The sequence below is a fragment of the Emys orbicularis genome, chromosome 1 (genome assembly GCF_028017835.1).
Source record: "Emys orbicularis isolate rEmyOrb1 chromosome 1, rEmyOrb1.hap1, whole genome shotgun sequence".
NCBI lineage: Eukaryota > Metazoa > Chordata > Testudines > Emydidae > Emys > Emys orbicularis.
Genome location: NC_088683.1, coordinates 246,209,243 through 246,229,187, shown reverse-complemented (window position 1 = coordinate 246,229,187; position 19,945 = coordinate 246,209,243). Strand labels below are relative to the sequence as shown.

General features: G+C 42.7%; 1 protein-coding gene across 1 annotated transcript in view; it reads left to right on the top strand.

Annotated features, from left to right (window-relative positions):
* Positions 1–10,982, top strand: part of GABRA5 (gamma-aminobutyric acid type A receptor subunit alpha5) — an 87,689-nt gene extending 76,707 nt beyond the window's left edge. The window contains exons 7-9 of the mRNA XM_065423471.1: positions 7,231–7,383; positions 9,002–9,213; positions 10,680–10,982. Coding sequence (XP_065279543.1) covers positions 7,231–7,383; positions 9,002–9,213; positions 10,680–10,982 — 668 coding nt within the window. The remainder of the gene's footprint in view (positions 1–7,230; positions 7,384–9,001; positions 9,214–10,679) is intronic.
* The last annotated feature ends 8,963 nt before the right edge of the window (positions 10,983–19,945 follow it).

The following is a 19,945-nucleotide window of genomic DNA, read 5'->3' as shown; positions in this document are numbered from 1 at the left end:
ACTTGCAGTGCCACACTGGACCACAAGGGGGAATGTGTGAATAACCCACACCTTTACAGGCAGCATGGGGGAAAGTGCAGAGGTACTTACTGGAAAACTGAACAATGGGCAAAGCTGGCATCTTTGGTGGAGTGGACATGGGGGGACCAAAGTCTCAATACTATGTAAGAAATGACAGGTAGGATGTAAATCAGCCACGACTGGCCTTACAATTGAAAACAAGTACTTTGGGTTTTGTAATTTGAATAGCACTGTAAACACAATTATCCAGCCTGCTGCTTCCTACCAGTTTTTGTCTCCCCTTTTCCCCTTCCTCAAGCCGTACTGTCAAAATAGACAACTCTATTTGACTGCTCTTAGTTGACCAGGAAAATCCAGGCTCCAATACATCCCAGTGCAGTAGCAGCTCAAAAAACATGTAGCTGGTATGCAGACACCTGCTGGATCCAGCCCATCTGTGGCCTCGTACACAAACTAATCCTGCTAAATAGAGAGCACATGCAGCCACGTGTAGAGCACCAAAAAAATCCTGCATACCAGGTATGGGATTATCACAAACCAATGTGTATAGGAAATTATCCAGTTATAGGGATATGCTACCTGATTTTACAGCAGACCTTCTCCCAGCCCCTTTCCCCAGCACTCTTCCAGGATCCTTTTCACAAGAAAGTGAGAAGCCAGAAGAGAGCCCTTCCCTGGGCACAAGGATTGAGGCACTCTTTCAGGTAGATGGGTCCTGAGCTTTTTAGGGGTTTATAGGTCAAAGTCAAGACCTTAAACTTATCTGGGAAGCCATAAGCAACCAGTGCAGATCAGGGAGCACTGATTGTATGTGCTCAAAGAGAGCTACTCTGCTTACCAGGCAAGTCACCACATTCAGCATCAGTTTCAGTTACTGGGTGGCTTTAAAGGGTTGCAACGTGTAGAGTACATCACAGTAGTCTTAGAGAGAGTTTATAGGAGCAGAAAACAGCACTAGATGGGCAGCTGCATGAAGAGAAGCCAGGCAGTCTTAAATTGCACCGCTCTTCTCCTGCCCCCACAAGGGGGAGAGTCTTTCTACACTAGGGGCAGCAGTGTGGCAGTTTCCCCACTGCTCTTTTCCTCCAGACTCCGCTGGCCTCTTCCAGTTACTATAACCACTTCCTCACGGGGCCCATTAGAGACAGAGGCAGCCTTTACACCTCAGAGCCTTTACACCTCAGAGTGGTATCAGCAGTCACAGATAGCCGGAACTATTGTGCCCCCACAGCCTCATACCCCACTGAGAGCTTACCCAAACTGGGGTTAGATCCCAGAGTCCTGATATGGCAGGTCCACATCTCAGGCTTGGTCTACACTACACAGCTTTGCCAGTGTCATTCTGTTGGTCGGGTGTGTGAAGAGGTTTGAGCCCTGACTTACATAGCTGTGCTGGCAGAAGTCCCTTGCGTAGATGCAGTTGTATCAGCAAAACTGTCCTTTTGCTGGTACAGCTTATTTTGCACAGAGGGGCTGGAATAAATTATACTGGTGCAAAGCACAGTTTTGCTGATATAAGCTGTATCCACACTAAGAGCATTTTGGCAGCATAGCATACCAGTATAGCTATACTAGCAAAGCCATAGCCAATTAACCACACTGTCTCTCACAAATAATCTGCCAAATCTAACTACTCAGCTGTGCTGTCTGTAAAATATGACCATACATGCACATGTAACCTAGCTGTGTTACACATCCTCCTTTAGAGGCTGGTCTGCAGAGGACAACAATCATTGCATGCTACTAAATATTGTATTTGTAGTTAGTTAGTCCTTTAGCTCAAGTGGTAAAGGTCTATGCTGCACTTGTCTCTGAAGAAAATACATTTTGGGGTCGTAGCCAAAAATGCCAGGATCTGGCAGAATTCAGCAGTTTTATCACATGATTACACCAATCTATATCAGAATAAGAGTGGCTATACTTGTTCTCTATTTAAAGGGTAAAATTGTAAGTGTGGAGCAAATATTAGCTGGATCGAATTGTAGGATGTGTGTGTGCAAATTACACACCAGAGTGTGTCAGGATCTTGGTTTTTCTGATGGCGTAGGAGGTCAACAATGTTCTATATTTCAGTAGCGGGATTTGTGCTTTGGGAGGCCAAAAATTGCCTGGATCCAGTAGGATCCAGGTGCCATATACAGGATTTTGCAGCAACCTTGTGCCAGAACTGGTCAGGTTCTAGATTTGTCTGGCATATTAGGAGAGAAGCTATGGACTGTCTGTTTTGGCAGTTCATTTTGGGGGCTTGAGTCCAAACATCAGCAGGATCTGATAGGTCTCAAGGATGGCATAGGGATGGATGCAAAGAGATCTGGAATATATAGGGTTACCATATTTAACAAATAAAAAAAGAGGACCCTCCACGGGGCCCTGGCCCCGCCCATTTCCCACTCCCAGCCCTGCCCCAACTCCGCCCCTTCCCCGCCCCCTCCTCCCTCCCACTCCCAGCCACGCGCAAAGGGCTGCCCGAGCGCTACCGGCTTCACGGTTTGCCGGGCAGCCCCCAGACCCTGCGCCCCCGGCCGGCGCTTCCCCAGCGCAGCTGGAGCCCGGGAGGGGAAGCGCCCAGCCGGGGGCGCAGGGTCTGGAGGCTGCCCAGCAAACCGTGAAGCCAGTAGCGCTCGGGCTTCAGGCAGCCCCCATGCCTCCGGACCCTGCGCCCCCGGCCGGGCACTTCCCCTCCCGGGCTCCGGCGGTGCAGGGTCCGGAGGCATGGGGGCTGCCCGAAGCCCGTAGCGCTCGGCTCTTAAACAGAGCCGAAGAGTCAGGGGAGGAGCAGAGCCGCCGCGGCCGGAGGCTCTGCTCCTCCCCTGACTCTTCGGCTCTGTTTAAGAGCCGAGCTGCCCGAGCGCTACCGGCTTCGGGCAGCCCCCATGCCTCCGGACCCTGCGCCGCCGGAGCCCGGGAGGGGAAGTGCCCGGCCGGCGGCTGGGGTCCGGAGGCAAGGGGGCTGCCTGAAGCCCATAGCGCTCGGGCAGCTTGGCTCTTAAACAGAGCTGAAGAGTCAGGGGAGGAGCAGAGCAGCTGGAGCCCGGGAGGGGAAGTGCCCGGCCGGCATTTTCCCGGACATGTTCGGCTTTTTGGCAATTCCCCCCGGACGGGGGTTTGATTGCCGAAAAGCCGGACATGTCCGGGAAAAACCGGACGTATGGTAACCCTAGGAATGTATTGGTGCAGTCAGAGCAGCTGGATGTGTTCTCTGTGTAGATGATGGAATTTGGAGTCTTGTGTGCCAAAATGAGAAAGATCCAGCTTGGTCTATGTCAGGATTGTCACACAGAGGCAAAACAGACACCAGTAACAACTTCACTGGTAAAATAAAGAACAAATTAATTAGTTTAAAAAAAGACTGGCTCCAACACTTAGTAAAGACATACAGCTATAGTCTTCACACAGTGCCACCTAGTGACTAAACATTGTAACACCGTTTAAAAACTTTCCATCATCTCTCAAAAAAATAAATAAATAAAATAAATTAATGGAGATATCCTATCTCCTAGAGCTGGAAGGGACCCTGAAAGGTCATTGAGTCCAGCCCCCTGCCTTCACTAGCAGGACAAAGTACTGATTTTGCCCCTGATCCCTAAGTGGCTCCCTCAAGGATTGAACTCACAACCCTGGGTTTAGCAAGCTAATGCTCAAACCACTGAGCTATCCCTCCCCCAAAATATTTTTATTTATTTTATTTAGGCTGACTTGTATTTGCAAGGGCTGTCTCTGGCAGGTTTGGAATAGGTGAATCTTTTTCTTCTAGTTCCGCACCTGCACTTTGTAGAGTTTGCTCAGTGGATTGTTCGGTCTCTGGAACAAACTGAAGATGTTGACGATTTCTGTTGAACTCTCCATGGTCTGTCTCAATAGTGTATAATCAGGGTGAGGTATTCGCTTCCTTTACAACAGCTGGAGTTCTCCATCCTTCTCCTCTATCCACTTTGACACAAACAGGCAATTTTCTGAGTGACATCAGTTATAAAAGTGTTCATATGCTCTTTTTGCTTGTTGATCTGACTTGGCTACTTTTTTTCAGGTCTGGCCATGCTGGGGCTAGATTGTTTTCCAGGATTGGAACAGTCCTGAGTTGCCTTCCCATCAGGAGCTGGGTAGGGCTGTAGTCAGTAGCTACTAACAGTAGTGACTTGTTGCTCAGTAGAGCAAGGAATGGATCTTCCTGCTTCAATATTTTCTTGGATGACTGTACAGCCCTCTCAGACTCTCCATTTGCTTGTGGGTAATGTGGGCTGCTAGGGATCTGTTCAAAACCACATTTGGTTTAGAATGACTGAAGTTCAGTTGTGGTGAATTGTGGTGTGTTGTCTGTCACTAGTTGTTGTGGAATATCAAAATTGATGAATGTGCTTTTTAATTTCTCAATAATACTACAACTTGTTGTATCTTTAAAATATATTATTTCAATATATCTAGAAAAATAATCCACTACAACTAGGTAATGATGTCCTCTAAATTCGCACAAATCTGGTGTTAGCCTTTTCCAGGGTCTGTCTGGTATAGCTGTTGTTATTTGAGTCTCTTCGCACACATGTATCTGTAAAAGTTCTCACATGCACATTCACTTGCCAGGAACCCCTTTTCAATCTATGCATATCATTTTTCTTCTTCTGTAAGTGTATGAGGGCAGAATGCAAATGGTTTCCATTCAGATCCATGTAGATTCAATAATGCACCACCTAGGCCAGAGTTACTGATATCTGCACTGACCATGGTAGAATTTAACTACCCCAGTTCTAAAGATAATTTCTTTACCCTTTTGAAGGCAGTCTCCTGATTTGGGCCCCATAGTCAGGAAGTATTGGACCTTAGTTGTTCATTCAGTGGTTTTGTCACTGTAGAAAAGTCTTGCAGCTATCAACCACGATAGTTTACCATCTCCAGTATGTGTCTCAGTTCTGGTACATTTGTTGGTGCATTCAGTTCTCTAATTACTTTTACTTTCTTGGGGATAGGACTAATTCCATCTGTTCCAAAAATTCACATTGGAAAACACACTTTTCTTTATTTAGGTTGAATCAGTACTCACTGGTTTAGGTCAGGACTTCACTGAAGATTTTGTTATGTTTTTCCACTGATGTGTTGTCCCTAAAAAGGACTACCCCATTTATGTTCTCTAATAGCTCTGCCATCTTTCTTGAGACATTTTCAGGAACATTGGTAATCCTGAAATGGAATCTTTGAAAGCAAAATGTCCCAAATGGTGTAATGAATGGAGTCAGTTTAGCGCTCTCTCTCTGGCTAAATTAAATTGCCAGTTTTTGTGCATTTACAGCATTTGTCTCCTTTATTTAAACAATCACCTCTTGTATTGTCATCTTTCCCACATTTTGTGCATCTAGTCTGAAAAGTGTTTATATTTTGCCTAGGGCTCACCCCATGTTGCCTTTGAGGACTGATTACAATTGCTTTTTGCAGCTGTGCTATATCTCCTATTGTGATTCTATTTGTAAGTCACTTCCTCTAGGTTTCTTTCCGGTGGCCCTGGCCTCTGTTTGGATTTTTAATATTCTCCATTTGTCTTGCTATTTCTACCGCTGTGTGAAGGTTTAAATCTTCCCTCATTTGCAGTTTCTCTGTCAGTCCCTTGTCTAAAATGCCAATCGGTACTCTGTCTCTGTGCTCTTCCATTTTGTCTTCAATATCAGTTTTCTACCATGTCATACAAGCCTCTTATAAACGATTCCACAGACTCCCCAGGTTTTTGGACATGCTGGTAGAAATGGGCTCACTCATCAGCCACATTACACGGAGGTGTAAACTGCTCATCAAACACAGCCAGCACTACAGCGTGGCTCTCCTCTCCAAAGGCAAAGGATTTAAAGATGGGTTCAGCTTCCCTGCCCATAGCATAGACTAAGGAACACAACTGGACCAGGCCCTTCTCCTCCTGGAGTTTAGTTGAAATGCAAAACCCGTAAATCGATCCTTCCAGTCAGTCCAGTCTGCTCCATCAAAGCTGAAGCTCTGTGGAGCATGAAATTTAGGCACTTTGACAAAATTCTGCTGTTTATATTGTTTTTCTTCAGAAACCATGTCAGATTAGTCAGCCAGAGATAGAGGCAAAATGGATACTAGCAACAGCTTTATTGTAAAAAAGAATGTAGACTGTCTTCAGTGCTAGGTAAAGATAGGCTGCAGTAGTCTTCACACACCACAGCCTACTGACAAACCGTTATAATCAGGGCCGGCTCCAGGCACCAGCTTCTCAAGCAGGTGCTTGGGGCGGTGGCTCCGGAGAGGGGCGGCACGTCCAGGTATTCGGCGGCAATTCGGCGGACGGTCCCTCACTCCGCCTGGGAGCGAAGGACCTCCCGCCGAATTGCCGCCGCAGATCGCGATCGCGGCTTTTTGTTTTTTGTTTTGTTTTGGCTGCTTGGGGCGGCCAAAACCCTGGAGCCGGCCCTGGTTATAATGCAGCTCAAACTTTCCATCATAATCTATGTCTGAGATCTAGGATTTTGCAGTGCTCTGGTGCTAGAGCATGCCAAATTATGTGGTGTTCTAGGAGTGGTGGAAAGTATTCTGTGATAGTGGGGTGGAATGTCAGTGGGATCCATATTCTAGATCCAGGTTTTTGCAATGCTGCATCACTGGAACATGCCATAGTTTAGACATGTTCAGTGCAGTAGGAGGGTCTGGTCATGTTTCCTTAGTAGAAATCTGGAGGTTTGGCTGCAAAAATTGTCAGGATCAGGTTGGATCCTAGTACCAGATCTTGTTTTTTGCAGCATTGTACTGCTGGAATGTGCTGGTTCTGTACCTTTTTGATGCACTAGGACCAGTTGGATTTACTCTTTATTTTGGTGGTGGAATTTGGGGCCCAGGACTCAAAAATTGGCCGGATCTAACAGAATTCATGTCACCTATCCAGATTTCTGAAGCCTTGTGGCATTAGAACATGCCAGGTTCTGGAACTTTTTAATGCAGTAGGAGCAGTTCATTGTGTTGTATAATTATGCAGTGGCATTCTGGAGGCATGGGTACAAACATCAGCAGGATGTATGTTCTGGATCCTGGTTTTTCCAGCCTTGCAGAGCTAGGCTGCATAGAAGACCAGACATTTCTGGTGCAGTGGAAATGGCTGAGTGTGTTCTCTCAGTCAGTGACGGAATTTGAGGACTTGGGCACAGAAATCAGCAGGATCCATCAGTTTCAGGCATGGTCTGACTTTTTCCCACCACTGCATTTTTCTCCTTCTAGGTGAATACACTATTATGACAGCACATTTTCACCTGAAAAGAAAGATTGGTTATTTTGTCATCCAGACGTACCTTCCATGTGTTATGACCGTGATCTTATCACAAGTGTCCTTTTGGCTAAATAGAGAGTCTGTTCCTGCTAGAACTGTCTTCGGTGAGTATTTCACTCCTTTGTGGTGGTTATGAAAGGATTGTCTTACTCAAAGGGGTGACTTTGTGTAAGGAAATAATAGTTTACTATGACTTATTTCTAGTCCAGGTGATTCTGTTCCCCCTACTTCTGAACCAGTTTAAACCATAGGCTCTCTTCCTACCATATTTCCAAGTCCTTTGACTTAGTTCTGAATAAAATTACACAAGAATTAAATGGGGGTTGGTGCGGGAAGAGGGAAGAAGAAATCAAATCTGTGTGTTTTTATTGTAATGGGGGAGGGGTTAATACATACCCTAAACACAACAATGAAAACGCTGATTTCTCTTCAAAAGTTTTAGTGTGTCTGTGTTTCCAGGTGCTGATCTAGATGAATCATAAGAGGTTAATTAGTGCCAATTAATTTGTACTGATGATAATAGGGGTATTATTATCATCAATACAAATTAATATAATTACTCATTTACAAACTGTATCCATATTACAGAATGTATAATAGGTAAAATCCTTTTGGGATCTCTAAACAACTTGAATTATCACTAGAAGATTGCTTGTAAGCAGGAAGTAAACACCCAAGACTGATGCAATATGAAAACACAGTGGCTGGGAAAGGGAGGAGTGCAAAAATCAGTTTTGTACAAAAGAGTTTTCCCACTAGTAACAGGGAGCCAAATCTTGCTATTGATTTTTATACAGAACTCTCCACTGACATCAGTCAGGCATTTTGCTTTAAAATCAGTGGTATGAGGTGGGCCAGGACACCACAGAGACTACCTACCATGATGCCAAAGGATTGGGGACCTAATTCCACTCTGTTACACCTTTTTAAATCCAGTGATATCAGTGGAATTTTTGGATTTACAGAGGTGTAACTGACAGGAGAATTTACTCCTTTGAGTGGAATCAGTAACAATTTTGTTATTAATTTCAGTGGCAGCAGGATGAGATACCTACAATGGTTGGAAATGAATTATTGAAAATAATTTATGTTGGTTTTTTTATCTCCAAATATTGAAATCTTGCCTTATTACTGCAGTTACTGATAATTAGTTTAGTTATTCATATCCTAATAAAGTGACTTCCAAGTTTCTTTTTATTACCTGTGATAATCTGCATTGTTAGGTTGTTCTACAAAGTTCATGCTCTATATTGGCTGAAATCCAGAAGGAAAAAGATTATAGGATTTACATGTATCTTTCCACAAACATATCCCTGCAAGTATTAGAAAGTCCGAAGATTACATTAATTCCTCAGTACATGGATAGCAGATTTTGTAATGTACTTCTTTATAAATGAGGGCTGCTATAAACGTACCACACATCAACGTGAATGAATAAAATAAGTAAGATTCTGGTTTACACCACTAATCTTTATGCATACAATTTTTAAAATGTTCTTTCAATATGTAGAAATTAAAGATGAGCTGGGTGCCCCAAAAGTCAGAAATAAGCTCCTCAAGGCAGGGACCTTGTTTTTCTATTGTTGACCAAAGTACCATGCACTTCTAAAATGCTATACAAACAGTTATTTCCTTGGGGCTGCTTAGGCATCAGGGCCTACGTCACAAAACATTCCAAGTCTCATGCAGAATCCTAAACTTAACTTTTTTTTCTTTTTAAAGGAGTAACTACAGTCCTTACCATGACCACCTTAAGTATCAGTGCCCGCAACTCCTTGCCAAAAGTGGCCTATGCGACTGCAATGGACTGGTTTATAGCTGTGTGTTACGCCTTTGTATTTTCTGCGTTGATTGAATTTGCAACAGTCAACTATTTTACAAAGAGAAGCTGGGCATGGGATGGCAAAAAAGCTTTGGAAGCTGCAAAAATCAAGGTTCTTAATTTACACTTTTGGAATTACTAGAATAAGATTCAGTTACCTTGCACAGCACAAATAACTGAATGTACAATTTGCAACTGCTCCATAAAAATGTATTTAATTCACTCATGTCACACTGTCACTGACCTTCAGGTGATAACTTGCAGGGCATGCTGATTTTTTTTTTTTTTTAATGCATATGCTGTCAGATAGAATAGGAAATATTTGTCTCTACCATGCATATGAACTGATCTGTGTTTGGAAGTATGACTGCAAGAGAGTTAAATGTATGTTACAACTAGAGCTGGGTAAAACTTTTGGGACAAATATTTTATTCACTGAAAATGCAATTTCAAGTTGACCAAACCTGTTCACAAATTCATTCTGAATTTGGCAAATAGTTTCAGTTGGAAAAAAATCAAAATACTTTGTTTCAGTGTCTTCAAAACAAGAATGTTGATTTTTCATTTCAAAACTATGTTCCATTTCAAAATGTGCTTAATTTTTTTTAAAAGGTTAAAAAGAACCCAAAACTTTTTTCATTTCACTGATAGCATCTAATTTTTTTTTGCATCAATCTGAAACCATTTTTTTCCTTCAGTCCCGATGCCAAAACAAAAGATCAATTATAGCTCTAATTACTATGGATTTTCTTCACTGAAATTAAGAATTTAAACAAACATGTAGCATAAAATTAATATAGACAGTCCATTCCTGCTGTTATTGAATCAGTGGGAAAGCTCGCATTGAGTTCAGTAAATCAGGATCCCACAACAATCGCCATAAATGCAATACAAACAAAAATACAATATGAAAGCATGAACATTTCAACTGCAATATATCCAGAGTTATTACAAATGTAGGCCCTGTGTGCAAATACTTAGACTATTTAGTGCTTACAAGCATAACTTTATTCACAGGAGTAATCCTGTCAACTTCATTGAAACTACTCCCATGTGAAAGTTACATGTATAAGTATTTTCAGCATCAGGACTTTACTGGGCACTTTGGTGACTATTGTCAGTAATAAGGGCTATTCTAATGTGCTTTATCAAATGATCTCATAAAGAAAGATAATATTTGCAGGCAATATACCTTATATCAATCCCCTGTGAAATAACTAAATACCAAGACAAAAGCTACTTTCGTGACTGATGCAGCAAGCACAGAGGTGCCGGCCCGGCACAAATTAAGCACTGACCCAAGGCGAGGATCACATCGATAAAGGATTCTGCTAATTTACATGCTAATCTGAGACCCAGTCTTGAGGGCCTTGTTCAGCGTTCACTGATGTCAGTGGAAGTTTTGTTTGAGTAAGGGCGGCAAGATCAGGACATAAATAGTTTGTTGGGATTTGAAATGAGAACAACTAGTGAACAGTTTGCATGATTGAGTACTAAACTGATATTTTTGTTTAATCCCTGAGAACATGTTTTCACGTGCCTTCTACGCCAAATGGTATTTCCTTATTTATATTACAGAGAAAAGAGCGACAATTACTAGGAAACAAATCAATTAATGCTTACAGTGCTGGAAGGACAGCCCCCACACCAAACGTACCAAAGGACTCAGCCCCATCAGTCATCTCAAGCGCTGCAACTGTTGCAGTGAAATCTGCAGAAGAAAAGCCTGCTGAAAGCAAAAAGACTTATAACAGCATCAGTAAGATTGACAAAATATCCCGAATAGTTTTTCCAGTATTGTTTGGAACTTTTAATTTAGTCTATTGGGCCACATATTTGAATAGGGAACCTGTTATTAAAGATGCTACTTCTCCAAAATAAACTGAAGGACTCCAAAACCACACGTGAGCCATATTAATAAAGCAAATGCTACCACGGAGAATATGAAGGCCAGAAAACTTTCTATACTTGAGCAATATTCTTCAGGAAGTTTTTGCATGTTTAATAATATGTACAAATAATATTGCCTTGATTGTTTCTACATGTAACAGCAGATGTTTCAGAGACAGTGACATTAATAATTACAGCCACAGAGCTTTTTAGAAGAACACAAGAGAAGTCATAGAACATGGCTTCTATGCTGCACAGTATCTTACATTGATAGTTTATAAATAAAATAAGTTATATTTTTAACTGTTCAAGTGTATTACAGATCTGAAGTTTTTATATGTCTAATGTACATCAGACATACATAGGCGTAACCTATATTTTACAGAAATGTTCCATTATTGTCATCTGATAGGGTACCATGAATAATGCAGGTTGTAAATGTAATAATTCTCATGTAGGGTCACATTCCACCACCCTTACTCTCTCCAAGGAGCACCTTATTCCACAAATAATCCCATCAATCCAGATACTCAACCAGTGGACATGGACATAGTACCTAGTGCTGAATGGAACTATGCTAATTTACACTACCTGAGAATCTGGGTCACAGATTTTTGTGGGACTGCGGAGGAGCAAGGTGCTACTCAATGTAAATAAAGGTTGTAGAATCTTATCCTTAGGGGGGAAAGTCAGCTTTTTCACACTCCAACTACATTTTTCTCTGGTAATTCTCATTGTTTATTGCAAAAATTAGGCATGCATTGCACAAAATTATCTTTAAAAATAGACTAAGAACATACTGTGCAGATAAAACATTAATGTCCTTAATATATACTTTCATTAGGGTAACATAACCAGCGTTTGGCCAACATCTTCCATTGAAGAAGATGATGTTGTATGAACAGAGATGCCTCTGAAATAATGATTATTTCTTATTCCCAATAACAAGAAAACAATCACCCAACACAAAAAAGGGTGTCAGAGAAAGAAAGCTACTCTTCATGACAGCCAGGTCTTTCAGAGACAATACGGGCATTTTGGTCTTTGTCTGAAACTTTTCTATAACCTCCTTGCTGCTGCCCATGTGTTTTGCTTCAACCATGAATAAGAAAGTGTAATTTGAGTTTTCAACTTTTTTTTAGAAGTTTGGCATGACTGCTCCATTGCTCCAGTAGCTTTTGTAATTTAATCTTAATGTTTAAATAAAAAAAATGCATTCAATACTTGGTTGCAAAATGTCCTCCATTTCTAGCTTATCATTTTGGGAAAACTTACATACTGAATGTTTAGCTTTAAGCCAGCTAAGGACCTAATCCAGCAAACACACACAAGTAATAGTGTGCATACGAGTACTCTCACTGATGCCAGTAGAGCTACTGAATATGTAAATACAGTTATTAATAATGTGTCAATGTTTGCAGAATCAGGCCCTGAGTGCATTCTGAATGTGTGTGTTGGGGAGGCTGTGCCCAACCTGCACTGCAGGCTTCTCTTTTCCCTACCAATTTTTGGCAAGTCCTTTTTAAGGCTTCTACTCCATAGAGAGGTAATGAACAGGCCAGGGGTTGGAGAAGTGGCTGGAATTCTCTGGCTTCTTCCTTGCCTTACCCCATTTCACCACTCTGAAACTCCTGAAGGGAAACAGCAGATTATAAATGAAAGGTGTAGTAAGTTTTGCTGCTCTACCATCCATGTTATAGGATCGCATCTTTAGGGAGGATCCTGGGGGAGCTACAGGAACTGTGCTCTCTCAAAACCAGCAAGAGCCAACAGGGCCAAAGAACAGAGTGGAAGTTATCAGAAAAACAGTAGAGAGGAAGAGGGTCCAGTGACTAGGCTGGTAGCCTGGGACACAGGAGACCAGGGTTCAATATTCTGCTCTGCAGTGTTTTAACTGGAAAGATAGGATGGTTTTAGTGGCTGGCCCTTGGCTCCTGCAAACTTCATGCATTTAAGGGATCCCCGACATAAGGAGTACCCTGTTTCTTTCAGCGTATAGCTGCAACCACTGGGGAGGAGGAAGGTGGAATGAAAGGGACATGTGCCCTCAATTCTTACTCTTCTGTGTTCCTTTCAGTGTGGTCTCATGCATTCTCTCTCCTGGTGCCCAACAATTTTTTATGAGGTTGCTCGACTACATCTGGGATCAAAGGGAATGGAAGAACGAGTAGGATATTCAGTGAGTGGCAACTCCAATGTTTCCTCTCCCTTATGTGGGTTATTCCTATGCAGGAGTGAGTGGGATCCAAAGAGGTCTTTTTGTTTTGCTGTGTTATATCTTACATTATAAAAAGAGGCCCAGTTTGATACTTTGGTGAAAGATGATTATTTTTAAATTATCCTTTCTCGGGCTGCTTACAATTACTCTTGAACGATCACTTACACTTTTTGGTTCCCATGCTTAAACTCAGCGCAAATACCTACCTCTCTGAGTACATTTCCTCAGATGAAGAGTCACCTTTACTTAGATGGAACTAGTCACATGTGTATAGTTGCTCAAGTGATCAAGTGTTTGCAGGACTGAGCCCTTTGTCTGGTTTCTTTTTAGTATAAAGTTTCTAGGAGTTTGGTTGATGTGTAAAATATATGGGTGGGTGTGAACTGCATTCCCCTACCCCCTCTATGCTTTAGAGAGGATTTGCCTCCAGAGAAAGGTAAGAAGTGTTTAATATTCACTGGTCTACAATTTTTGAGAAGTCGTCTGCTTCAGAGATAAAATGTGCTATTTATTATGTATTTTGATGTGCTGAATTCAAATATGACAATTAAAACAACTGATTGGCTACTGTTTCTAAGATATTTAAGTTTTTACATTTTATGTCTATGTATATTGTGTAGATAGTAGAGTTTTAATCATAGGTCTAGGTCTTTTCATGTGTTTATGGTTGCTTTACATGATAATATTTCACCTGTCCTGTTTATGTAACACTTTAAAAATCAGCAAAAGGGTTATATAAATAAAATTTATTATGAAACAAAAGGCAAAAAACTATTCTGTACATAGTTTAGTCCTATTCAGTGTCTACTCGGCGCTTCTTGGCTTGTCTCTTGTATTCATTAAATGGAGCATCTCTTGTCACTGTCCAGCAATAGTCTGCAAGCATTGATGGGCTCCATTTGCCCTGATAGCGTTTCTCCATTGTTGCAATGTCCTGGTGAAATCGCTCGCCGTGCTCCTCGCTCACTGCTCCGCAGTTCAGTGGAAAAAAATCTAGATGAGAGTGCAAAAAATGTATCTTTAGTGACATGTTGCAACCAAGGCTTTTGTATGCCTTGAGGAGGTTTTCCACCAACAACCTGTAGTTGTCTGCCTTGTTGTTTCCGAGAAAATTTATTGCCACTAACTGGAAGGCTTTTCATGCCGTCTTTTCCTTGCCGCGCAGCACATGGTCAAATGCATCATCTCGAAGAAGTTCACGAATCTGAGGACCAACAAAGACACCTTCCTTTATCTTAGCTTCACTTAACCTTCGAAATTTTCCATGGAGGTACTTGAAAGCTGCTTGTGTTTTGTCAATGGCCTTGACAAAGTTCTTCATCAGACCCAGCTTGATGTGTAAGGGTGGTAACAAAATCTTCCTTGATTCAACAAGTGGTGGATGCTGAACACTTTTCCTCCCAGGCTCCAATGACTGGCGGAGTGGCCAATCTTTCTTGATGTAGTGGGAATCTCTTGCACGACTATCCCATTCGCAGAGAAAACAGCAGTACTTTGTGTATCCAGTCTGCAGACCAAGCAAGAGAGCAACAACCTTCAAATCGCCACAAAGCTGCCACTGATGTTGGTCATAGTTTATGCACCTCAAAAGTTGTTTCATGTTGTCATAGGTTTCCTTCATATGGACTGCATGACCAACTGGAATTGATGGCAAAACATTGCCATTATGCAGTAAAACAGCTTTAAGACTCGTCTTCGATGAATCAATGAACAGTCTCCACTCATCTGGATCATGAACGATGTTGAGGGCTGCCATCACACCATCGATGTTGTTGCAGGCTACAAGATCACCTTCCATGAAGAAGAATGGGACAAGATCATTTGACGGTCACGGAACATGGAAACCCTAACATCACCTGCCAGGAGATTCCACTGCTGTAGTCTGGAGCCCAACAGCTCTGCCTTACTCTTGGGTAGTTCCAAATCCCTGACAAGGTCATTCAGTTCACCTTGTGTTATGAGGTGTGGTTCAGAGGAGGAGGAGGGGAGAAAATGTGGGTCCTGTGACATTGATGGTTCAGGACCAGAAGTTTCATCCTCTTCCTCTTCCTCGTCTGACTCAAGTGAGAATGATTCTGGTGCATCAGGAACTTCTCCGTGGGGTACTGGGCGTATAGCTGATGGCATGTTTGGATAATGCACAGTCCACTTTTTCTTCTTTGACACACCTTTCCCAACTGGAGGCACCATGCAGAAGTAACAATTGCTGGTATGATCTGTTGGCTCTCTCCAAATCATTGGCACTGCAAAAGGCATAGATTTTCTTTTCCTGTTCAACCACTGGCGAAGATTTGTTGCACAAGTGTTGCAGCATATGTGTGGGGCCCACCTCTAGTCCTGATCTCCAATTTTGCAGCCAAAATAAAGGTGATAGGGTTTCTTAACCATAGTGGTTATACTGCGCTTTTGTGATGCAAAAGTCACTTCACCACAAACATAACAGAAGTTATCTGCACTGTTCACACAAGTACGAGGCATCTCTGCTCACTTTGGCTAAACAGAAATGTGTCACTTTGCAAAATCAAACACTGACAAATAAGAGAGCACGACACTGTATGACTTCTAGAGCTGATATAGGGCAATTTGTTCAGCAGAGTGATGTAAGCTTCGTTATGATTGCATCATCCATGACTTCTAGGAATAACATGATGCAATTCATATCATGTATGACGCAATACCAGCTTCAGATTGCATCATTCATTGTTTTGCCTAAAAAGCAAGTACTGTCCAAACCCAGTCATAGATTTATTCATAGATCCAGTCAAAGATGTATTTTAGTCATTTCTGGTTTAAATTGAGATCCCTTCCCTTTATAACTCACTTATCCTCCGCCATTCCCAAGTCAAGGGTCGTATATACTGACCCAATAGCATATCTTGAAAACTAGAGCCAATCAACAATTTTAAGCATCATTTTCGCTCTCAGTGACCCAGAATTAGTAAAGTTTGACTACATTTATTTCAGAAGCATTTTGGCTGTAGAGCAGTGATATTGGTGGGAGTGAGGGAGGAAATATCTTGGGGTCTAAGGACAAAATCTTGTGCATTAAAAAGAGAATATGTACAAGGACAAAACCAATTAATAACCACACCGTAGGGGAAAGAGAAATTAACAGGGACTGCCCACAGTGGTGTTTAATCACTGATTACTGGGACCTGTTAGATGGATTCTACTGCCAACAACAGGGAACACAGGCCAGGGGCCAGTATCTTGTGTAATATCAGAAACATTCAGAGGCCTGCAAGAAAATTAGGAAAGTTTATGGGTGCTGCTAAGTCATTTGTTTCAGTCAGGTGGAAGTTTGAAGAATTGCAAGAACCTCCACATGGATTTGAGCATATTGGACAGAACGATGACAGATGAAATTTACACTTGGGAAACTTTAAAATAATAAACCTTGGAAAAAAATAGCTCAAACTTTTCATATATGCTGATGGGCTGTGGTGGAAGGATGGTCCAGCGGTTAGAACACTAGCCTGGGGCTCAGGAGAGCAAGGTTCTGTTACTTCATCTTCCCCAGACTTCCTCTATGATAGAGATCCTCATCTGAGGGGTGCACCTCCCTAGGGGGGACACGGGGAATGTTTGGGGGGGGGCGTGACAGGACCTGGGCCACCCCCACAGGGGTAGGGCGGGAGCACCACCCAGCTCCGCTCCACCCCCAGCTCTGCTTCGTCCCCACCTCCAGTTGCGGCCCCTGAGCGAAGCCCAGCTGCAGCTCCGCCCCCAGCCAGGCCCTGGTCCCAGCCCTAGCCCCACCCCAAGTCCGACCCCATCCCCTGGCTGTGGCTCCATTCCCAGCTCTGTCCCCAGACTCGCCCCCAGCCTCAGCCCCTGGTCATGGCTCCATTCCCAGCCTTGGCTCCAGATCTGCCCCCAGCTGCAGCCCCAGCCTCAGCCTCATCCCTTTACCCCTGTCCACTCCCCCCCCCCCCGGGACTCCCAGCCCCGGCTCCGGCGGGAGAACAGGAGTAAGGGTGGAAGTGACCCTGAAAAGTTTGGGGACCACTGCTCTATGATCTCTGGACAAATCTCTTTGTGTCTCAGGTTCCCGCCTGTGAAATGGGGATAACACCACATCCTTCCCTTGCAGGGGTGCTCTGAGTAAAGACATTAAAAGATTGTGAGGTGCTGAGATGCTACAGCAACAGGCTTTTGGGGAGGGAATGTATCATATTTAGACTTGGCCTCATTAGCCGAGATAAAAGATTTGGCGTCTTTATTGGTAGCTCAGTAAAAGATGTCTGCGCTGTGTGAAACAGCAGTTAAAGATAAATTACAAAATAGATATAATTTATTATATAGAACTGTCAAGGCTGATTCCCCACTCTGGCACTTCGAGTGCAGAAGGTGGGGGCCCACAAGGATTCTAAAAATTAATACTGGCCATTCCAGGCTTGTATTAAACTCCCAAGCTTACAGCTTTTCTCTGACCTTGGATGGGTAGATGTTGCCACCACCCAAGTGCAGAACCCCTTTGAGAACCCAGGAAGGTGCACTTGGGAATTCCTTCCTGTGGAGTACCCTCAAGCCCTTTCTCCCCCCTCCGGGGAAGAGCTGAGAAGAAAAAAAAGGGAAATCAGCTGTTGCCACCAGCTAATTAAACAACATGTGCACAAACCTCTTAAGACACAAAAATCCAATTCTGTTCTTAAAAAAGGCAAATTTTATTAACTAAAAAAAAAGAAATAAAATACATCTGGGAACTCAGGCTACTGCTAGATTTTAAAAGAGCAATTACAAGAATTAAGCACCAAGAATAGCTTTCTTGAGATCCAGCTTAAAGGTTACAAGCAAAACAAAAGCACCTGGGTTTAGCACAGAGAAATCCACAAGCCATAATGAAATAAAAGCGATAAACCTAATTGTGTCTTCCTAGACATTTCCTGATCTACTTACATATCTGGGGTTTTAAATGAATAGTTTCTAGGTATGATCCTGATGATCTTTCATAACTGGCCCAAGCTCTTACAGCATAGCTGCTGTCCTCTTCACATCTCCCCGGGAGAACAACAGACAGACAATAGGGGAGTCTTTTTTCAATTTTAAAAAGTTCCATTGGCTCTTTAGGCCAGGTGCCCACTCACTTCCTTTTACCTATGCATCGCAGTGAGACTTTTTAACCCTTTACAGGTAGAGCAATTAGAGAACAGCTACTAAGAGGGATTTTATAGCTACTGCCTGGCTGGGTATCCATAAAAGGAAGCTACCTCCCCCCCTTCATTTATCACAAGAACATATAAATACTATGCCATTAAATAAAACAATAGTATGTCCTTTTGTTGGGGTGTTGTTTTTAATAATGATCATGTCACTTTAATATAGCAAAGCTGGAATAGGTTCAGAGAAGGCAAATGGTGTATTTAAATGCATGAGGAAGAGGATATCAGTACAAAAGAACAAAAAAGTGAACAAGAACTAGACTGAGATAGTTAATGTTATAAATGGTGGAGTAAAATGCTCATTTCCTTCTTTTGGTCCTGATCCAAAATCCACTGACAGCAACAGAGAGACTCCCTTAAACTGTGGTTGGTGTTGGTGTGATGGGTTCCCTCCGGGGTGCCACCTGGAACTGGGGTACCACTGAGCCCCCCGGCCCACTAGCCTGGGCTCCCTTTTACACTGTATTGCTGTGACAAGCTACAAAGCCCTCTCTAGCCTGCATTTTCACCAATATAGATACAGTTAGGGACACACCCAGCTGCAGTTACATTCAGGCACTTTGACCAGCCGCTGCATATGAAGGCGACAGCAAGGGCAACAACCAGATGATGTCACTCCCCACCTTATATAGCTTTTGCAGGGTGAGAACCCTTTGTTTCAGAGCTTGCTCCCCAGACCTGTCTGTGGAAAAACATTGACATCCCAAGATGGAATCTAGAGACATGTGGTCACAACACATGTCTTTGTAGAGTCATAGCAGCCATTACTCAGAGGCTGTCTGTAGCATTCTCAGGAAGGCTCCCCAGGTGGGAGATAAGCTTCTCCTAAGGCCAATTGTTTTCCTAATGGCCCGTTTCCAAACCACTGTCTAGAATGAAAGCATCTTGTCTAGTGGCATTCCCGGGTGTAACTACATTGGAAATGCAGAGACATAGTCAATATTCATAACTTCAGATCCAAAAATGATACATACATACAAATAGGATAATCATGTTCAGCAAATCATAACCTTTCCAATGACACCTCACATGACTTATCTTGCATAAAATACATCATAATTATGTCATAATCATATCATACTCATATCACTGAGAAGAATATGGGGTGCAGGATCACAGTGGGATCAGGTCTATTTTTTCTCTATTACAGAAATAAGGGGACTCTTGCTTACAATATATTTAGAATGAAGGATGGGTAATACAGCACTATGAAGTTATAGTTGAGTTCTGTAATTCATTACCACAGGAGACCATTCAGTTAAACAGCACAAGAGGAGTTTTGTAAAGGGCTGGCTGATTTGATGATAACGTATAACACTTGTAGCACTATCTGCTTGCCTAACAACAGCAATCAGTTCTCTTGCTTCAGGTTGCAAGGTAATCATTTGTGAATACCAGGAAGGGATTTTTCTTCAATGTAGACCCCCCACTGTACAGTTGGACAGGTGTGCTAGAAGGGTTTCTGCTTTCTTTGATAGCATCCATTGAGGCTGCTGCAATGGAACAGTAAATGATCCACATGCGTGTGTATTTCAATGCAACAGAAGAAATGTACTAGGATTTGCAGCACTGCT